The sequence below is a fragment of the Trichoderma asperellum genome, chromosome 6 (assembly GCF_020647865.1).
Source record: "Trichoderma asperellum chromosome 6, complete sequence".
Taxonomy (NCBI): domain Eukaryota; kingdom Fungi; phylum Ascomycota; class Sordariomycetes; order Hypocreales; family Hypocreaceae; genus Trichoderma; species Trichoderma asperellum.
The window spans coordinates 625,402-641,128 of NC_089420.1; the positions used below are offsets into that span (position 1 = coordinate 625,402).

At 49.1% G+C, this 15,727-nt stretch overlaps 6 protein-coding genes across 6 annotated transcripts; 3 read left to right on the top strand and 3 right to left on the bottom strand.

Annotated features, from left to right (window-relative positions):
• Nucleotides 1-29: 29 nt before the first annotated feature.
• Nucleotides 30-2,435, bottom strand: TrAFT101_009662 (uncharacterized protein). Its single transcript, XM_024900046.2, has 2 exons — nucleotides 1,760-2,435; nucleotides 30-1,678 (listed from the first exon to the last, which is right to left on the bottom strand). Exons 1-2 carry the CDS (start codon nucleotides 1,933-1,935, stop codon nucleotides 595-597), a joined length of 1,260 nt encoding a protein of 419 aa, XP_024761404.2. The 5' UTR covers nucleotides 1,936-2,435; the 3' UTR covers nucleotides 30-594.
• A 145-nt stretch (nucleotides 2,436-2,580) lies between these two features.
• Nucleotides 2,581-4,015, top strand: TrAFT101_009663 (uncharacterized protein). The gene is made up of 2 exons (XM_066128726.1): nucleotides 2,581-2,775; nucleotides 2,849-4,015. Exons 1-2 carry the CDS (start codon nucleotides 2,617-2,619, stop codon nucleotides 3,155-3,157), a joined length of 468 nt encoding a protein of 155 aa, XP_065984846.1. The 5' UTR covers nucleotides 2,581-2,616; the 3' UTR covers nucleotides 3,158-4,015.
• Nucleotides 4,016-5,210: 1,195 nt separating this feature from the next.
• TrAFT101_009664 (uncharacterized protein) lies at nucleotides 5,211-6,545 on the top strand (the record flags this gene model as incomplete). The annotated part of the gene is made up of 1 exon (XM_024900029.2): nucleotides 5,211-6,545. One exon carries the CDS (start codon nucleotides 5,211-5,213, stop codon nucleotides 6,543-6,545), a length of 1,335 nt encoding a protein of 444 aa, XP_024761402.2.
• Nucleotides 6,546-6,878: 333 nt separating this feature from the next.
• TrAFT101_009665 (uncharacterized protein) lies at nucleotides 6,879-10,838 on the bottom strand. Its single transcript, XM_024908089.2, has one exon. It carries the CDS (start codon nucleotides 10,790-10,792, stop codon nucleotides 7,205-7,207), a length of 3,588 nt encoding a protein of 1,195 aa, XP_024761401.1. The 5' UTR covers nucleotides 10,793-10,838; the 3' UTR covers nucleotides 6,879-7,204.
• Nucleotides 10,839-11,464: 626 nt separating this feature from the next.
• Nucleotides 11,465-14,904, top strand: TrAFT101_009666 (uncharacterized protein). Its single transcript, XM_024900071.2, has 2 exons — nucleotides 11,465-11,937; nucleotides 12,020-14,904. The coding sequence occupies exons 1-2, from the start codon at nucleotides 11,880-11,882 to the stop codon at nucleotides 12,424-12,426; spliced, it is 465 nt and encodes a 154-aa protein (XP_024761400.1). The 5' UTR covers nucleotides 11,465-11,879; the 3' UTR covers nucleotides 12,427-14,904.
• TrAFT101_009667 (uncharacterized protein) lies at nucleotides 12,867-14,534 on the bottom strand (the record flags this gene model as incomplete). The annotated part of the gene is made up of 4 exons (XM_024905212.2): nucleotides 12,867-13,989; nucleotides 14,050-14,067; nucleotides 14,130-14,196; nucleotides 14,255-14,534. The coding sequence occupies 4 exons, from the start codon at nucleotides 14,532-14,534 to the stop codon at nucleotides 12,867-12,869; spliced, it is 1,488 nt and encodes a 495-aa protein (XP_024761399.2).
• Nucleotides 14,905-15,727: the final 823 nt, after the last annotated feature.

Here is a 15,727-nt window from a genome sequence, read left to right on the forward strand (position 1 = left end):
GAGAGAATGCCGACAGTTTGTAACAAAGACAGGTATCCGTGTATTCTAACCATGTATAGAAGTAAGTATATACCTAGGTACATAGAAGTGTATAGAACAGGTACTGTCAATACACTGTAAAGTGCATCTGCGGTGCATTCATTCACCACCCCAAAACTCCTCAAGCGAGCAATAGAAAAGGAAAGGAAAAGACAGCCCCCTTTTGCGCCAAAACCGTCATTTATCATCATGATACGCAGGAAAAAAAAAAAACTTCTTCTTCCTCCCAAATCTCCATGCGGAGCCATGCTCTACCTTGTAACATCTTCTTTTCAAGTCTTCTCTTTTTTCTTATCGGCCAAAGTTGCGCCGCAAACACACCATGTTCGGACATCTCCGGGGTATCAGGAAAAAAATAAATTCTCCCCCAAAAGGAGAAGAAAAAGGAAACGCGCCTCCTTTTTTTCTGGTGCCCTCTCTGTTTAGGTGTCAAAAATCGCCCACCTTCCTTTTAACGCCAGTATTGTTCCAAAAGCAGCGCAAGTCAGTCGCCAGCATCGTATATATACACGCGAGAGTGGCCAATCAGAGACAGCCATGCCATCGTGCATGAGTCTAGTCATCTTCGCCAGCCATCTCTTTGAAAATTCGTAAAAGACTCCTGACTCCCAGGAGGACGTTTTCGTCGGGCCCTTGGTTAGGAGTAAAGTTTGCATGGGCAAAATCAATAAGCTTGAGAGTGTAGATCTGGGGCAGTCGAAGTTCGTCGTCATCCTCGTCGTTGTCTTCATAGTCGTAATCGTCTTCGGGTTCCAAAGCGATGCCGCTGTCCATTCTGCTGTCCAAGCTCATGTTTGTGCGCGACACTGGCGGGCACGTATATGACTCAGCCGACTGACGGTCCATGATTTCATTGTTCTTTTCAATAGCAGCGTCGAGCGCCGCGCCGTCGCCCTCGAAGATGAACAGAAGGGATGAAGAGTACATGCGGGTCTCGTGGCTTGTCAGAACCTCTTCAATTCGCTGCAAGTCTCGGACAAAGGCTGAGCACACAGCCCTGCCAAGCGCTGTATGAACGCCGGCAGCCTTGTTGAAAATGAATTTTCGGAATGCATCGACAACGTTATCATTGTTGACAGATAGACGCCCAAAGTCTTTGTCGTAGATCTTGTAGCCTTCCTCATCCAATGTTGACTCATCCTCCGAGCCTTGATATACTCGCATGCCCGAAATGCGGAAGCCCAGCTTGCCGTGTGTCGTCTGCGAGCTGATGGTGTCGAAGCGCGTCTTCTTCTCGGCGGGGGCGTCGTCGGCCCAAAGGCGCACGCCCAATTTGACGTCGAGGATGTTTGCCTTCTTGTAGCCATATGAGGCATTCTCCAGCACGACCGACTTGTCCGTCTTGATCTTTTTGCCCTGGGTAGGGACCCATGTTGTCTGGTCCACGGCCTCCGCTATCGTCGCGGCAATCTGTTCTTTGGTGGTCTTGAAGTCGCCGTCGCCGGAGATGACGCCCATGAGCGCGTCCTGAAGAGGTACGTCGTCGGTGCTGCTCAGCTGCAATTCGCCCATGTAAAGGGGCATGATCTCGGCGAAGTCGCGGTAGCCTTTTGTCTCTACTTCTTGATAGAAGTCGATCTCCGTCTGGGTGCACGGCTTGATGAAGAGCTCTCCATCGGCGTCGCACAGGGTACCCGCACTATCGTTGCGCAAGAATAGATTAGCATGTACGCCCTTTTTCCCCTCGCCATAATTCTCCCTCTTGCGCCAGAAAACTCACTGTCCAGCAACGGCATAATTGTAGTCGCGGAGCTGATCCGGGCTGGGGATCCTCTTTTTTCCAACCATGGCTTCTGTTTCGACGTCGTCGTCGTCTTCTACTATATCTTCGTCTTGCCTTGATGCGCGTTCAGTCAAGTCCTTTTCTATCCGGGGATGTACTTGGACGGTGTTCATCCGGCGATGGGTCCTAGGCAGCGGCGCAGGAATATAGTCGCTGGCAACCCCGGTCGGTCGAAATGCCAGATGCCAGATGCTAATGAAAGCGTGTAAGGGTCCTGCGTCAGGCACTGGGGCCCAGTGATTGGCGACGCAAATAAGGCACGCACAGCTGCACGCAAGATTACTTGGAGTTTCAGGACCGGATGAGGGGCGAATATCGCAGTCACAGTAATCGCACAACCATTTCTGCAGACAGTCGAGGGAAGGACGCTGAGTAAGTGGAGGGGAGGAGGTATATTAATAGGGAGAGAGGCGAGAGGAGCGAAAATGCCTTGAGGAGATTGTGCGTCGTTTCCACGCTCACAGAAGGTTCCGAGGACGTCCAGAGTGGCGGTTTTGACCGACTTTGGCGCTGGGAGCTGCTGGAGTTGGGCCCGGCGCGGCATAGCCTGCTGCGGGCTGCGGCGATTTAGCGCCCCGCCCCAGTCCAGCCCGCCAACTGCCTAAAGCTGAGCGGCTGGCATGCAAATCTTGGGTGCACCACCGGGTAACATTGAACGCTGGAGAGCCGGTGCTACAGCACTGCTTCGTGCCTACTTAGCGCCAGGCATTGACGGAGCTAGCGAGGGGCCCTGGGGGCTGCAGCTGCCACGGGCCTTTCACAGCTGGGCTCGCTGGAAACATCCTCTGATTCCAATGCCGTGCCACAGGCAGGTACATGTGCTGGCGGCACTCCCCAACAGAAAAGATGCGGAAGAAAAAAATGAAGCTTCTTCCATCCTCCTCTTCACGCCCAACATGGCTAAGCCACTCCATCTCCCACCAATGACAAGCGGCACGATGCATGAAATCGTGGTGAGGCGTATTTCCGAGTCCCACGCGGGAGATGCACGCAATCAACTCGCTAACCAAGCAGCTGCTAGCAAAGCGCGCCGAGTTGAGCCTCGAGAGATGGAATATTACGACGTACATACCGTGGCTTCCATGCGATGATGCAGGGGTTGGCAGAGCCACCGAAAGGCTCTTCTTCACCTACACATCTATGATGTTTGTGATCCTTTCAGCGTTCACTTCGGCCGTCTCTCTTTCTCTGAGACATCGCTTTGACATCGTTTTGACACCGCTTGGAGTCACCAACGTCCGTGTTCCGCATAACAACGACAGAATTTGCGGTTACACCTCCGTTGAGGTCATGAGAGATGAGTTGTCGTTGTCCAGAGCTCCGCGTCTCTGCTGAATGTCTCTCTTTTTTTCCTTCCGCCCGCGTGATTCCTTTAGCACCGACATGTCCAACCACATCGTCGCTAATACGGCGTCAAACCGCGAAGTTACATGCCCAATTCGTGTCAGCGCCAGAACCACAGCCACGTTTTCCATCCCACAGAGCCAAAGTCAACACGACACAGGCCAGACGGGGGTCATCTGGGACTAGGAAGCTCCCGGAGCGCCACGCGACAGTGTCACCACTGCCCGTGCGGCTGGAACGCAAGGATTGCTGGGCAGAGCTGGTCGGTGAGTCGCTGGCTAATGCGACGCGCAAGTCCACAGACCGCCATTGCCTCGCGACGACAGGAGCCTAATCACACCTAGGCAAAGAAGTGAAGAGAAGAGAAGAATGAATGCGCCTTTGCCATGGTAAATGGCGCACTGAGAGAGCCTGCCGCAAGGAAGCCAGCCTACAAAGGCTGAGCCTCTAGACAGCTATGTTAGCCGCTGACGCTTGCATTTATGAGGCTTGCTCAGCCCTCTCCTTGCCAGCAAATCGAACATGGTTTGCTCGCAAGCGCTCACCAACACTCGCAATAGTGCAACAGCAACGAATAAATCGCAAAACAGGAGCCCCCAACTATGACGCAGTCTGATGCTGGCCGTGTATGTGTGGCATGCAGCCTAACACATGTCCACCTGCCTAACAGTGCAGAGCTGACGCGATATTATTGAGGCTCTGAGCTCGCGAACCATGCAAGTGCCCAGGTTGTGAAGTACATGTCCAACATGCAATCGGCACCGCACTCTACCCAGGTTTATGTAAAGCATGCCTTCAGCTGCGCACGGGAAGACCAGAGATATGAGAGATGCTAATTGCTTATTAACAATTCCATCCATCCGTATAAAAATAACATGCACACAATTTCACCCTAACATCCCCAGTACGGCGTTTCGGACGCGCCCAGCTCTTTTCTTAGCTCGTATATCATTTCCCCGCTTTGCACCTATAGATTCACGTACATGTAGTTGAGCGAGAAATAGAATAGCTCAGCTGTTTATCCATTTTTTTTCTTCTTTTGTCTTTTGTAGCCCCAATCCAAGTCTTTAAACGAACTTGATTTGACTTCCAACTCCTAGTGTCGGCAGACTACATCTCAGTAGTGTATAAAACAACCACCCCAACCATGCTCAGCATCACCAAGCTGTCATAATCTTCTTCTACTACATCTGCTACCTCTGCTGCCTGCCAATGTAAATATTTAGTAATTTATTCTTAGCTTCAGGCCGGCGGCTAATATCAATTTTCGTCATGTCATAGAAGCTATTATGACTGGGTACAATGTGTATAATACCAAAGCCAACTTCAAGTGGCATTCATTACATCACCGCCGCCATCTTCTCTCAGGTTGCAAAAGTCTGGTCAAATTTTTATAATATAGAAAATGATGTCTTTCGTATTCATTCTACACCTTCAGCATTTCCACTCCTTTCTAGATACAGTCCCCCTTCTCTTTACCCGGCTTCAAGTTTCCTACTAGATAATTCACAGCGTTCGGATCCTCACAGGGCTCTATGAGAGCTTGCTCCTAGGATCCGCTATTTACAAGTTGGGGATAGACTTCAACTTCAGTGGTGAGCTATCTACCGCCAGATATACACTTAACTAAGCACTTCCTGCGTAAAATTTCTGTTAAAGTCTACCTGCTAGTTGGTTGTCCATAGGAAAGATTTGTCGTTGTAGACTGATTAAGTTTGTCCCTACTACATCTATGCAACTTCACTTCAACTGCAAGTGCTAGTTCACAGTTGGCTGGCTTCCCAATTGCATGCTAAGGGCTGAGCGTGCCTACCTTGGCAATTCAAAGTCCAATCATTAAGCTCATGCAATAAACAGATAAGCAGCCTTTTATTTTATTTTATTTTCTGCCTGTCAATATTTACCTTTTATTCCCACCACACCCAGAATATCTTATTTCAACACACTTCCACAGTCCTCGACTACAATACATTCGCTAAATCTCAGTCAACTTCACTCGCTCAAGCCGTCTCCAAGTGCCTTCAGCTCTACGGTCAATATAATCATGAACGGTTTTCCCCATGACGCGGCTCATCCAAACGGAGACATGCCCGATACGGCTTCGCATGATGCAGACGACGAAGAAAGCTTCAACAGCATAGATTCTGGCATTCCACTCGTCGGGATGAGCGGCCTCTGGAACGGTGAAGGGGCTGGTCAACATGGCCAGGGCTGGTTGGGTGCAATTGCTTCCAGCTTTTTCAGTCAAATGCTCGCTCACGGTATTTCGCCTCTCGATATTCCTATCGACTGCTTCAATTATGCTCGCAACGACCTTGGATCGTCTTCGAATAGGAGCCGTGGTTACTTCTTTCTACTGAGCTTAACTGATGATCCTGAACAATTCAGTCCGCCTAATATCCTGGCTAACCACTCATTCCGTAATCCGCCAAACAGTCTATCAAACAGTCCATCAAACAGTCCATCAAACAGTCTATCAAACAGTCTATCAAATGGTCTATCAAATGGTCTATTAAATGGTCTACCAAATGGTCTTTCAAATGGTCTATCAAATGGTCCATCAAATGGTCTATCAAATGGTCACTCCAACCACGTACCCAATCGACCTATCCAGCAACTCAGCCAACAACTCAACGATTTATCCATCAACCATTCCAGCGACAGAGAATCAGACAATGAGGGCTCCGTGGCCTCTTCCTCTGCTGCGTCGGACGAAGGCATTGATGAACATGGTATCGAGCTCGTCCGTTGGTTCAACCCATCTCTAATCCGAGGCATCCCCCCTGACCAGCTTCTTTTCTACAACCGCAGCAAGCAGATATCGCACCTCCGCAAGCTGAGGCCGCCAGACTTTTCCTTACTATCGAATAGCAATACTTGGATAGACGGAAATTCAATAGTGGTCTCCATCGCAGGCCTTGACCGAGGCGATGATCTTACACCTGTCGTATGGGGCGTCTATTTTGGCCATTCGTCTCGTTTCAACATGTGCGGTTGCGTAGGAGGTAATCTTCCACACAGCAAAAAGTCTGCCAACATCTATGCGATGAAGGTGGCTTTGGATATCATATACAATTACTTCTTTCGCTCTCAAAGGGAATCTCAGACCGTCATCATCAGAAACAGTTCGCCGTGGCTGACGCGACTAATGACTGGAAGTTTCGAGCGTTATACTCATGGCTACCACCTGCCTTGGCTGCAAAGCCGCCCACTTCGGTACATAGTGGAACTGCAAATTTTGCTGGATTTCATGAAAATCATGACGAATAGCACAGAAAGTCCCATCAAATTCAGGTTTTGGTGCGTTGAACCTGAAGCCAACAGAGAAGCCATGGATCTTGCCCAGCGTGTCTATATCGGTTCTAGGAATGCTCCTTGAAGATCGTCGATTAAAAACATATATTCGCCGACTTTGAGAGCATTAGAATAGCCGTGGGATATTTGACGATATTTCCCAGTTCGTTCTCTGTGTTTGTTGGTCGGAGTTGTTCGCCAGTTATCATCACCACGGCCGAACATTGAAGTCGGGGAGGCATTCGATATATTTACCGTCCGTTATTACAGATATCGTGTTAACAACAGCGGCAATCCTTACAAGGTTACCATTAAGTTGACTCATTCGGATGATCGGGGTGTGTTGGTACCATTTCCTGAATTCTACCAGCGATGCAGCGCGTCACACTTCACACAAGCTTAGCCTGGCATCACATTCCGATAGACAATTCTTTTTCTTTTTGTTAGTATCAAGCGAGAGTGCTTTTCACATTTCCTGCTATTACAATAAACCAACTCTATAAGAGCATTAAGCATCAAAGTGTTGAATGGTTATAAATCTCGAGCGTCTTGAAATCTCTGCTCTTGATAGACTCATCTATGATACATCACAAACCGTCTCCCGAACATATCGCCAGTCCCTCTCATGATTAAATTCGAAGAATTCTTCCCATCATAATTCCCAAAACTCCATGCATTACATATGATATATATAGCCACGTAAGAATATGTTTCTCTGGCAAAAAAAGGCTTTTTTTCCCCATTCTAACCCCAAGTACCACCACCACCACCTCTTCCACCCCTTTTCTGGGCACTAAGTCTCCAGTCGTCCTCTCCGGCAAATTTATTATACAGTGGCTGAATCCTCTCAGCCTGCTTCCGCTTACTTAGTCTATCCGTCGGCGCCACCTTGAAGAACGTCGGAGCTGCTTCAACCAGCCATTTCGGCTCGATGCTCGTAGTGCAGTGCATGTACTCCTTCGTTGTCAACACAAGTGTGTGATAGATGATCCATTCTGCCTGCTTTCCAAAAAGAGCTGAGCTCGGGTGAAGGTAAACTGGTGTGCCTTCCGTGAGAGTCTTGTAGCCCTCCTGAGGATCTTTGCGGGCCGCGTTGCGGAAGAATCCCGTGCAGAGAGCCTGGCGAACTTTTTGCGTGTCGCGCCCACAAGATACAATGGGGTGTTTATAGCGCTCCATGATCTTGGCAAGCTGATCTCGGACATCCTTGGCCCGGCGCATTGATCGCGCCTGGATGAAGTTCTCAAAGCACCAGGGGTTAGAGTAGCCGCTATGTTTCCAGGCATTGTATACATTGAGAAGCGTCAGGTGGTCTCCGTGCGGATCGTGAAACTTGGATTTCTTCTGATCAGCCTGCGACTGCTTCTCTTTTGGTCGATAGAATACGTTGGGCAAGTTCAGCATGGCGACAAGGCTCAGCATCTCGTCGGAGCATTTATAGTCGACAGCAGCAATGAGCACTTTAGCCAGCGACGGCTCCATGGGGAAATCGGCCATCTTTCGCCCAAGACGAGTCAGTAGACCTTCATCGTCCAGTGCGCTCAAAGCGTACAATTCTTCCAAGGCTGTTAACATAGTGTTAATAGGCGGCGGATCCATAAAGTCGAAATGCAATAGGTCGTTTATTCCCATTGCCTTGAGCATCAAAATGGTATTCGCCAAGTTTTGTCTCTGAATCTCAGGGATAGTGGTTGGTAACATTTCTGACTGGTAGGCGGCTTCTGTATACAGACGGAAACACTTTCCAGGACCAGTTCGGCCGGCACGACCAGCTCGCTGATTTGCTTGCGCCTGCGAGATGGGTGTGACCACCAGAGAATCCATTCCAAGCTTGGGATCATACGCGTTTTGCTTGACAAATCCAGGATCCACGACATAGTAAATCTCATCAATAGTGATGGAAGTCTCGGCGATATTCGTAGCAATGACAACCTTTCGACTGCCAGGAGGCGCGGGCTCAAAAATTCGGCTCTGCATCTCACTGGGAAGCTGCGCATACACGGGCAGGATAAGCAAGTCTGGAACGCTGGGCCCAAGGGCCTTCATTCTTTCGTACAGAATCTCGCACGACGTGTCAATCTCCTCCTGTCCAGTCAAGAAGAGTAGAATGTCGCCCTTGGGCTCTGTCAGGTGAATCTGCATTACCGTAACAAGCGCAGCGTCCAAGTAATCGGACTCTGGCTCACGAGAGTATAAGATTTCGACAGGGAATGTTCGACCAGGAATCGTGAAGATAGGACACTCGTTAAAATAAGCAGAGAACTTGTCAGCATCCAATGTGGCTGAGGTAACGATGACCTTCATATCCGGCCTCCTCTTCAGTGCCTTCTTAAGCAGCGCAAACAGAACATCGGTAGAGATGGTTCGCTCGTGTGCCTCGTCAAGCATAATGCAAGAGTAACGCGTCATATCAGGGTCCATGAGAATCTCTCTCTGCAACATGCCGTCCGTCATGTACTTGATCCTCGTAGCAGGGCTGGTGCAGTCGTCGAAACGGACGTTATATCCAACCTCTTCACCCAGCTTACAGCCAACCTCTTCCGCCACACGCTTCGCAACCGACATGGCGGCGACACGGCGGGGCTGCGTACAACCAATGATCCCATTTTCGGCAAATCCAGCCTCTGCAAGATATTGGGTCAACTGTGTCGTCTTTCCTGAACCAGTCTCTCCAACAACGATCAAGATCTGGTTCTCTTGCACCGCCTTAATCAGTTGCGAACGGAACGCATAGACGGGCAGAGATTCTCGCTGCTCCTTAATGCTAAGATTTGTTCGCTTGCCCAGCGATTGTCCCTTGGGAATAACTGCTCGTTTCCATTCTGGCTCTTCGTCCGTTCTAGTATTCATTCGTGCATTCCTGAGGTCGCTAGCAAACTTGCGTTTGTCAGGATCGGCCATCGGATCATTCCATTGAGCCGACAAGTTTTCTTTTGATTCTTCTTTGGCAGCCTCTTCCGCCTCTTTCTGCTTTAGCTCCTTCCTCTCCTTGGCAAGCGATGTGCCGGCCATTGCAGCTCTGTTCATGGATCCATCAGGGGCTTTGACGACTCGAATCGGTGAAAGCTCGAGAGATTGCTTGGTCTGACCAGCCAAAAACGGCGGCTCCTCTTCTCGGACTTCGATATCAATATCTTCCTCCAATTCCATCTCACCATCTCCACGCAGCGTTGCGTTATAGTCCTCTTCGAGATCGGGATAGTCTGACGCTTTGGCTACTCCGGAAGCAATAAGCTGTCTAATCTCCCAGCGTTCAGGTGAGGTCATTCTTTTCTTCTGTCGTCTGGGAGGGCCCAAAGTGTCGCGAGGCATTGCAGGAGCACTGTCAACAAACCCGTTTCTTCCACCGCCACCAAGAGCTTCCATATTTGCGCCGGTTGTCAGCCTTGCTTGCGGTTGGAGGTCCATGCCAGTCTCTTGGTCGACATCCTTCATAGACAATCCGATCTTGCGGCCTTCAATGCTGATCACTTTCACCCAGACTTGCTGACCGCTAGAGAGCAGATCTGAAGGATGGCTTACACGTTGACCAGAGACAATGCGAGAGATGTGAACCAAACCGTCGACTTTTCCTCTGACGTGTTGCAAATTCACAAAAGCGCCAAAATCTTTGATTCCAGTGACACGGCCTTCGTAAATCTTGTTCATGATGGGTTCGTCGTCCATTTCTGGTGCGGGGGCACGGCGAAACTCGTCGTGGTCGTCGCCGTCAAAGGTCTCGTACTTTCGCCGACCTCGCGATTTCCTCGAATCTCGGAATCCGTCTCGCCAGTCTTCATTTCCGTCATCATGCGATCGCGACCGCGACCTGTGCTTGTCCCTCTTCCTCCGATCTCGAGACCTTGATCTATGCCTCCGCGATCTCGAGTCTCTTGCCTCCTCTTCAGGACTTCTGCTCCTTTTTCGAGACTTTTTCTCCTTTCTAGCTTTTCCCTCGAGGCCCTCTAGAAGCGCCAGTGTATCGTCGATAGCGTTCGCACCGTCATCGTAGTTGACTTGCTTATCGGGCAAGGCAAGTCCGCCAAACACCTTTTCATTCTCTTCAAACGTCCGGTGGTGGTGGTGTTCACTGTCGTGCGCGGCTCCATTTTGGCCTTTGAATTTGGGATGCATCGCAACCACCAGACGGTCTAAGCTGTCCACCAAACTTGCAGGGAAGTCGGCATTGAGCCCGTCGAGCCTCTTGCGGAAGTCATCGCTAGAGGTGCTCTCGAGTCGTTGTGCGATGAGGAACTCGGCGAGGGTCTTGTCGCTGATGCCAACATGGTTCTGGAGCTCGGAGGTGACTTTGGAAACGAGGGACAGGAGCTCGAGATTCAAAAGGTCGTCCATGGCTGCGATTTGATGTCCTGCATGGAGCAGGATGGAAAGTTGGCGAATTGGGGATATTGACAGACGCGCTAGCGGCAAGGCTGCGGCAAGTTTGGAAAAGTTCAAGGTCAGCACCTTTCACCGAGGCTAAATGTCGGATACTCATCGGTGAGGCCGCTTTACCGAAGTTTGTCTACCTTGTCTTACTGCAGCTCTGCTTGGTTGCATGTTGTATACTTGCTAAACATTCTACAATTTACAAGATGGCATGCCATCTGATGGTATATTTCATTACTCGATTCTTATTATTATTTCTTAAGCACATAGAATGAGGCATGAGAGCTCTAGATAGGATACTGCTGCGCACAGAGCTACGTTGTGATTCAAGCAACTATATAATTTGCTCAGGGTACGGTAGCATCTCACCACACCTCGTTACGTTATTCAACGCCTGAATACGGCGTCCTACCAAACCGGTCCTCGCAGTGTGCCGCAATAGGCTGTCCTGTATTTGTGCTGATGGATCACACCACCACTATAACACCCGCTAAGGTGGCATGTGTGACTCAGTGGAAATATCCACTCTTAAATATGGAAGCTATAGAACACGGCAACCAAGTGAAAGGAAAATGGCACTGCCAAAAGAAAAAAAGAAATTGATTTTTTTTTTGTTTGGTTTAATCAACCTGCGATAGCCGGAGCATTATCGCCGCCATCATCGACTCGCTCATCTATTAGATCAGATCGATCTCGTCCTGTCCACCTACCCTGGAGCCAAGCCACTGCTTTCGAGGCCGCCCATTCTGTCAGTTCGCCGATCTCCACAGCCCCCCAGGCCAGCCAATCGTCTCCGCCACATCCAGCCCAGCATTACGCAACCTTATCAATAAGCAGCAACCCCAGCGTCATCATCCGTCACCAGCCCACTTCGCGCCTTTATCCATCTCATCTGGTAGGGCCAAAGACTTCCAGACTCGATCTGCTTGTTTATTTGTCGACTATCTTCACTGTCGAGCTGCTCGCGACTCGACTTGTACGACTCCAACGCCTGCTCGTCGCCATCGGCTGTCTCGATCTCCAGGCCGTCTTCTCTTCTCCCTCGCCTACGATGTGCTCAACCGACATCTTCCTCGGCATCCTTGCCATTCTCTTTCCCCCGCTGCCTGGTATGTCGCCCCACTGCTCGCTTCTTCTCAGATGAAGATGTTCTGTCGTGGCATAAGTTATACTGACGCTGGTTGAATATAGTCTGGGTGAAGTGTGGCATCTGTAGCGCCGACTCTCTCATCAACATCACCCTCTGCATCCTCGGCTTTATCCCTGGTCTGCTACACGCCTGGTACATCATCGCCAAGTATCCCGAGCCCGCCTACGAATATGAGGCCATCCCCAACGACCACGAAGGTGGCCGAGTCACATATGTCTATGTTCAGACTCCCCATGGCCCTCACTGCCAGCCACCAAAGCCTCAAGGCTCTTCAAACGACTTGAACTACGGCACCACGTCTAACCAGAGCCCTTCACCCCGGCCACAGCCTCAACAACAGGGTGTAGCAACCTCTGGAGAGGGCAGCTCGAATCCTGAGAACCAGGGCGTTCCTCCTTCATACGCCGAGGTTGTTGCTGGCGACCACAAGATCCAGACGCGAGACTAAAGACAGGTCTCGCGACCTATCTGGGTAGACAGAGTTTTGCCGCCATCCAATTTCACAATAGCCGAGCAATAGTGGCAGATAAAGATACAGATACCAGGGCGACGGCGCAAATGAAACTATGCTACACACGAGACTTGGTGAAATGGAGAATACAAGGATAATGATGTAGTGCCCTTCTAGCTACTATGTGTTGCCTCTTTCATTTTCTTGAGTAGCTTTAATGGCGTTGGAATTACTAGCACATCGCGTATGACTGGGGCAAGGGATTTGAACTTTTGTTTTGATGCTTTTTTTGGTACTTTTCAAGGCTATTGAGAGGAGAATATTATTTTTCAATACATGCTAAGAAACGGGTTTATATTGCCCACACTATTAAGCCCCCCTTTTTCAACCACTTGACGAAAGAAAGCTAGCTATTATCTGCACAATCAAACTGTCTTTTAGACTTGTTCATCGACTGCCTGGCTGTCCTCTGCCATAGGATTGTGAATAGATGGCGCAGGACGATCATTCTCACGCGGGGGCTTGAAGCCTCTCATGAGTTCCTGCGGCAGAAATGTGTAGAATGATGGGACGATTTTTCGAATGCGCCTGGCAAAATTCACTCCACCCCCAAGCTCGCCGATCTCAAGCGTCATCTTCATTCCTGGCTTGAGGTTTACGAGAACATCTTGTTCAAAGTACAGATCGATTTCCTTTCCTTCAAGAGGATGGGGTGTGTCTGGATGGACCCATCCGTCCTCAATGGTGGCTGGCTTGAGTGTGACTTTGCCAATAGGCGCGAGTCGGACCTTGTTTGTGCCGCCATGTGTCTCAGCTTTAAGGCTCTTGAACCGCTGAATCGTCTCTTCATTTGGAAGAGCTACCATTGTGATCTCCAGTGTACATTCGTATTGTCTGAGAAGCGTAGCAGGGCCCTGAGTGAGATATTCGAATGCCCTGGGATCTTCAATCAAGGCAATGGCTGAGTAAAAAATGGGCTTGGCTTCAAACCCATGATGTACCTTGAATAGGTGAAAAGCCCAGGCGTCGGGATCAGGCTTGGAGAAAAGTTCAGTCGCAGCCAGGTTGAAGAGTCCCGGCAGCGTCGTCTGCAGAGCGTTTAGCATTGGCCACTCTTCTCTGGCTGCTTGGCAGACTTTTATTGCTCCCTTGACATCCCCTTCATACTCGGGACAGACGTCGTGATGAAGGATGTAGCGAAGGAAGTTTTCTATCACGTCTATTGCGTCCTCCAGCGGGCCGATTTGAAGGCCAGTCAAGGGTATAATAGTCGTAGATAAGAAGCCTGCTACCACGCCGGAAAAGTCCACAGTCCATTTTGTTTCATCTCCGTCGTAGAAACGGTCGCCTGCTGAGGAGCCTTCGTGGACGACGTGCCTAGCTGTAGCTTCTTTACGCTGCGCAGGCGTGAGCTGTTTGAGCTCCTTTGGATCCATCCCAGTGTATGCTCCCTGAGATGTATCAACGCCGCCGAGGAAGAGGTACTCGTCAAAGTAAAGAGTTCGGTGGTGTTGAAGGCGACGACGAGAGCGATAACGTTGAATACACGACTGCATTCGCCTGTGTGAAAATATATCAGCTTAGCTAGAACAAGACACGGAGAGGGGAAAGAAAGCATACTTCTCAAACGAAATATCACTATGGCCCTGAGTTAGCTTGACGTGCCATTAGAGTCTCAATAATTCTGGCATAACACGTACGGATGGTAAATCTCTTGTTTCTCCTGCATCGCTTCTTCGGGAGTCATAGGCGGATCCGCAAAATACTCTATTGTCGTTCAGCATCAAACCTTTCTTCTTGAATTTCAGAGTCAAAGATTTCGCACCTTCGAATCCATTGCCACGGTTTTTGGGCAGCGCTGTTGGACCTCTGGCCATGATTCCCCTACTTTTATTCTTCCTCTTTATGACCGGTACGGACTGGGAAGCGTTATTTTCACCAACTTCACCAGCTGCATCCTCATCATCGTCTTCACTGCCTTCGTCATCTTCTGTGGCGCTGCTCGTAAATATCGGAATCAAACTATCGTCGATTTCGATGTCTGGCCGGGTCGTTTCAGCGGCATCATCGCCGGGACCTGCGGTGGAGGCTATCTCAGATGACATTGTCAGTGCGAACGGGATGGTCACTCAGTAAAATTGGCGTATGAAGGGGTTTGAGAAGAAGCTGAAGAGAAATCTTGACAACAGGAATTAAAAAGAAAATAGGCTTGTTTATTGCACGAGGAAACAAAGGAACTTGAGCAGCGCGCAAGTGGTGGCAGGTGCACAGCGACTGGTTGGTAACACAGATTGACACCGCCTTTGTGATGAAGGAAAACAGATATTGTTCGTTTTGTGGCCGATGCAAAGACATCGGTAGAGTTAATAAAAAATAAAATGATTTAAAGGTGCTCTAGTTCATTCTATAAATTTAACAGCAGCAATGATATATGGCCTAGGTATACTACTGAGCACCTGTTGCGGCACATATATGCAGGCATTTAATCATTAATGACATGGGATTGCGGTTTGTGATTGAAACATTGAAAACTGGTAGTATCGGAGATAGCAGTATGCATCAAAACAAGCATTGAGAAGATAAAGGTTCAGTGCAGGCAATTCCAGTTCCGCGATAGTGATACGCATATATCATTTGGTTACCTATGTAGGTATGCATGAGTACCGAGAGAAGCCCCATGATAACCTTCAGTAGGAAACGATCTGATAAAAATTACTTATAAATGGCTAAAAGATGCTGCAGGAAAAGATCGTGGACAATGAATGACATACTCAGTATGTACGTAAATATATGGATGAAATTTGAAGCTATCCTATATATCCCGATCCACTGAGCGATAGCTTCACTTACATACATACGATGCCTTCTGGTAATCCGGAAACTGGCGATCACGCCCATCTACATGTGATCAAATCTCACATAGGTAAAGGTAACTGTCATTGGATAGATTCTTTCTTCAGCTCGCGAATCATACGCTATGCAATTAATGTCATTATTGGTCATGTCCGCCCTCATAAAGTTGGATACAAGCTCCAGAGGCGCCCGCCACATGGAAAGTAAACCGCCGGGCAACTTTATGTCTAGAGTGCTCACCTCGTGGCAGTATAAGGCTCGCAAATCTCTTATGAAATGCCTTTCTTTTACTTTTGAGATCAAATGATGTAAGCCTTTTGAAATGAGCTTAATGACTATAATTATACTTCAATTGCTACTGATAATGTTGACGCAGGCTATGTAACTACAATAAGAAAATCACGGAAATGACGCATTTAGTCTGAAAATTGTATGAATAATCTTT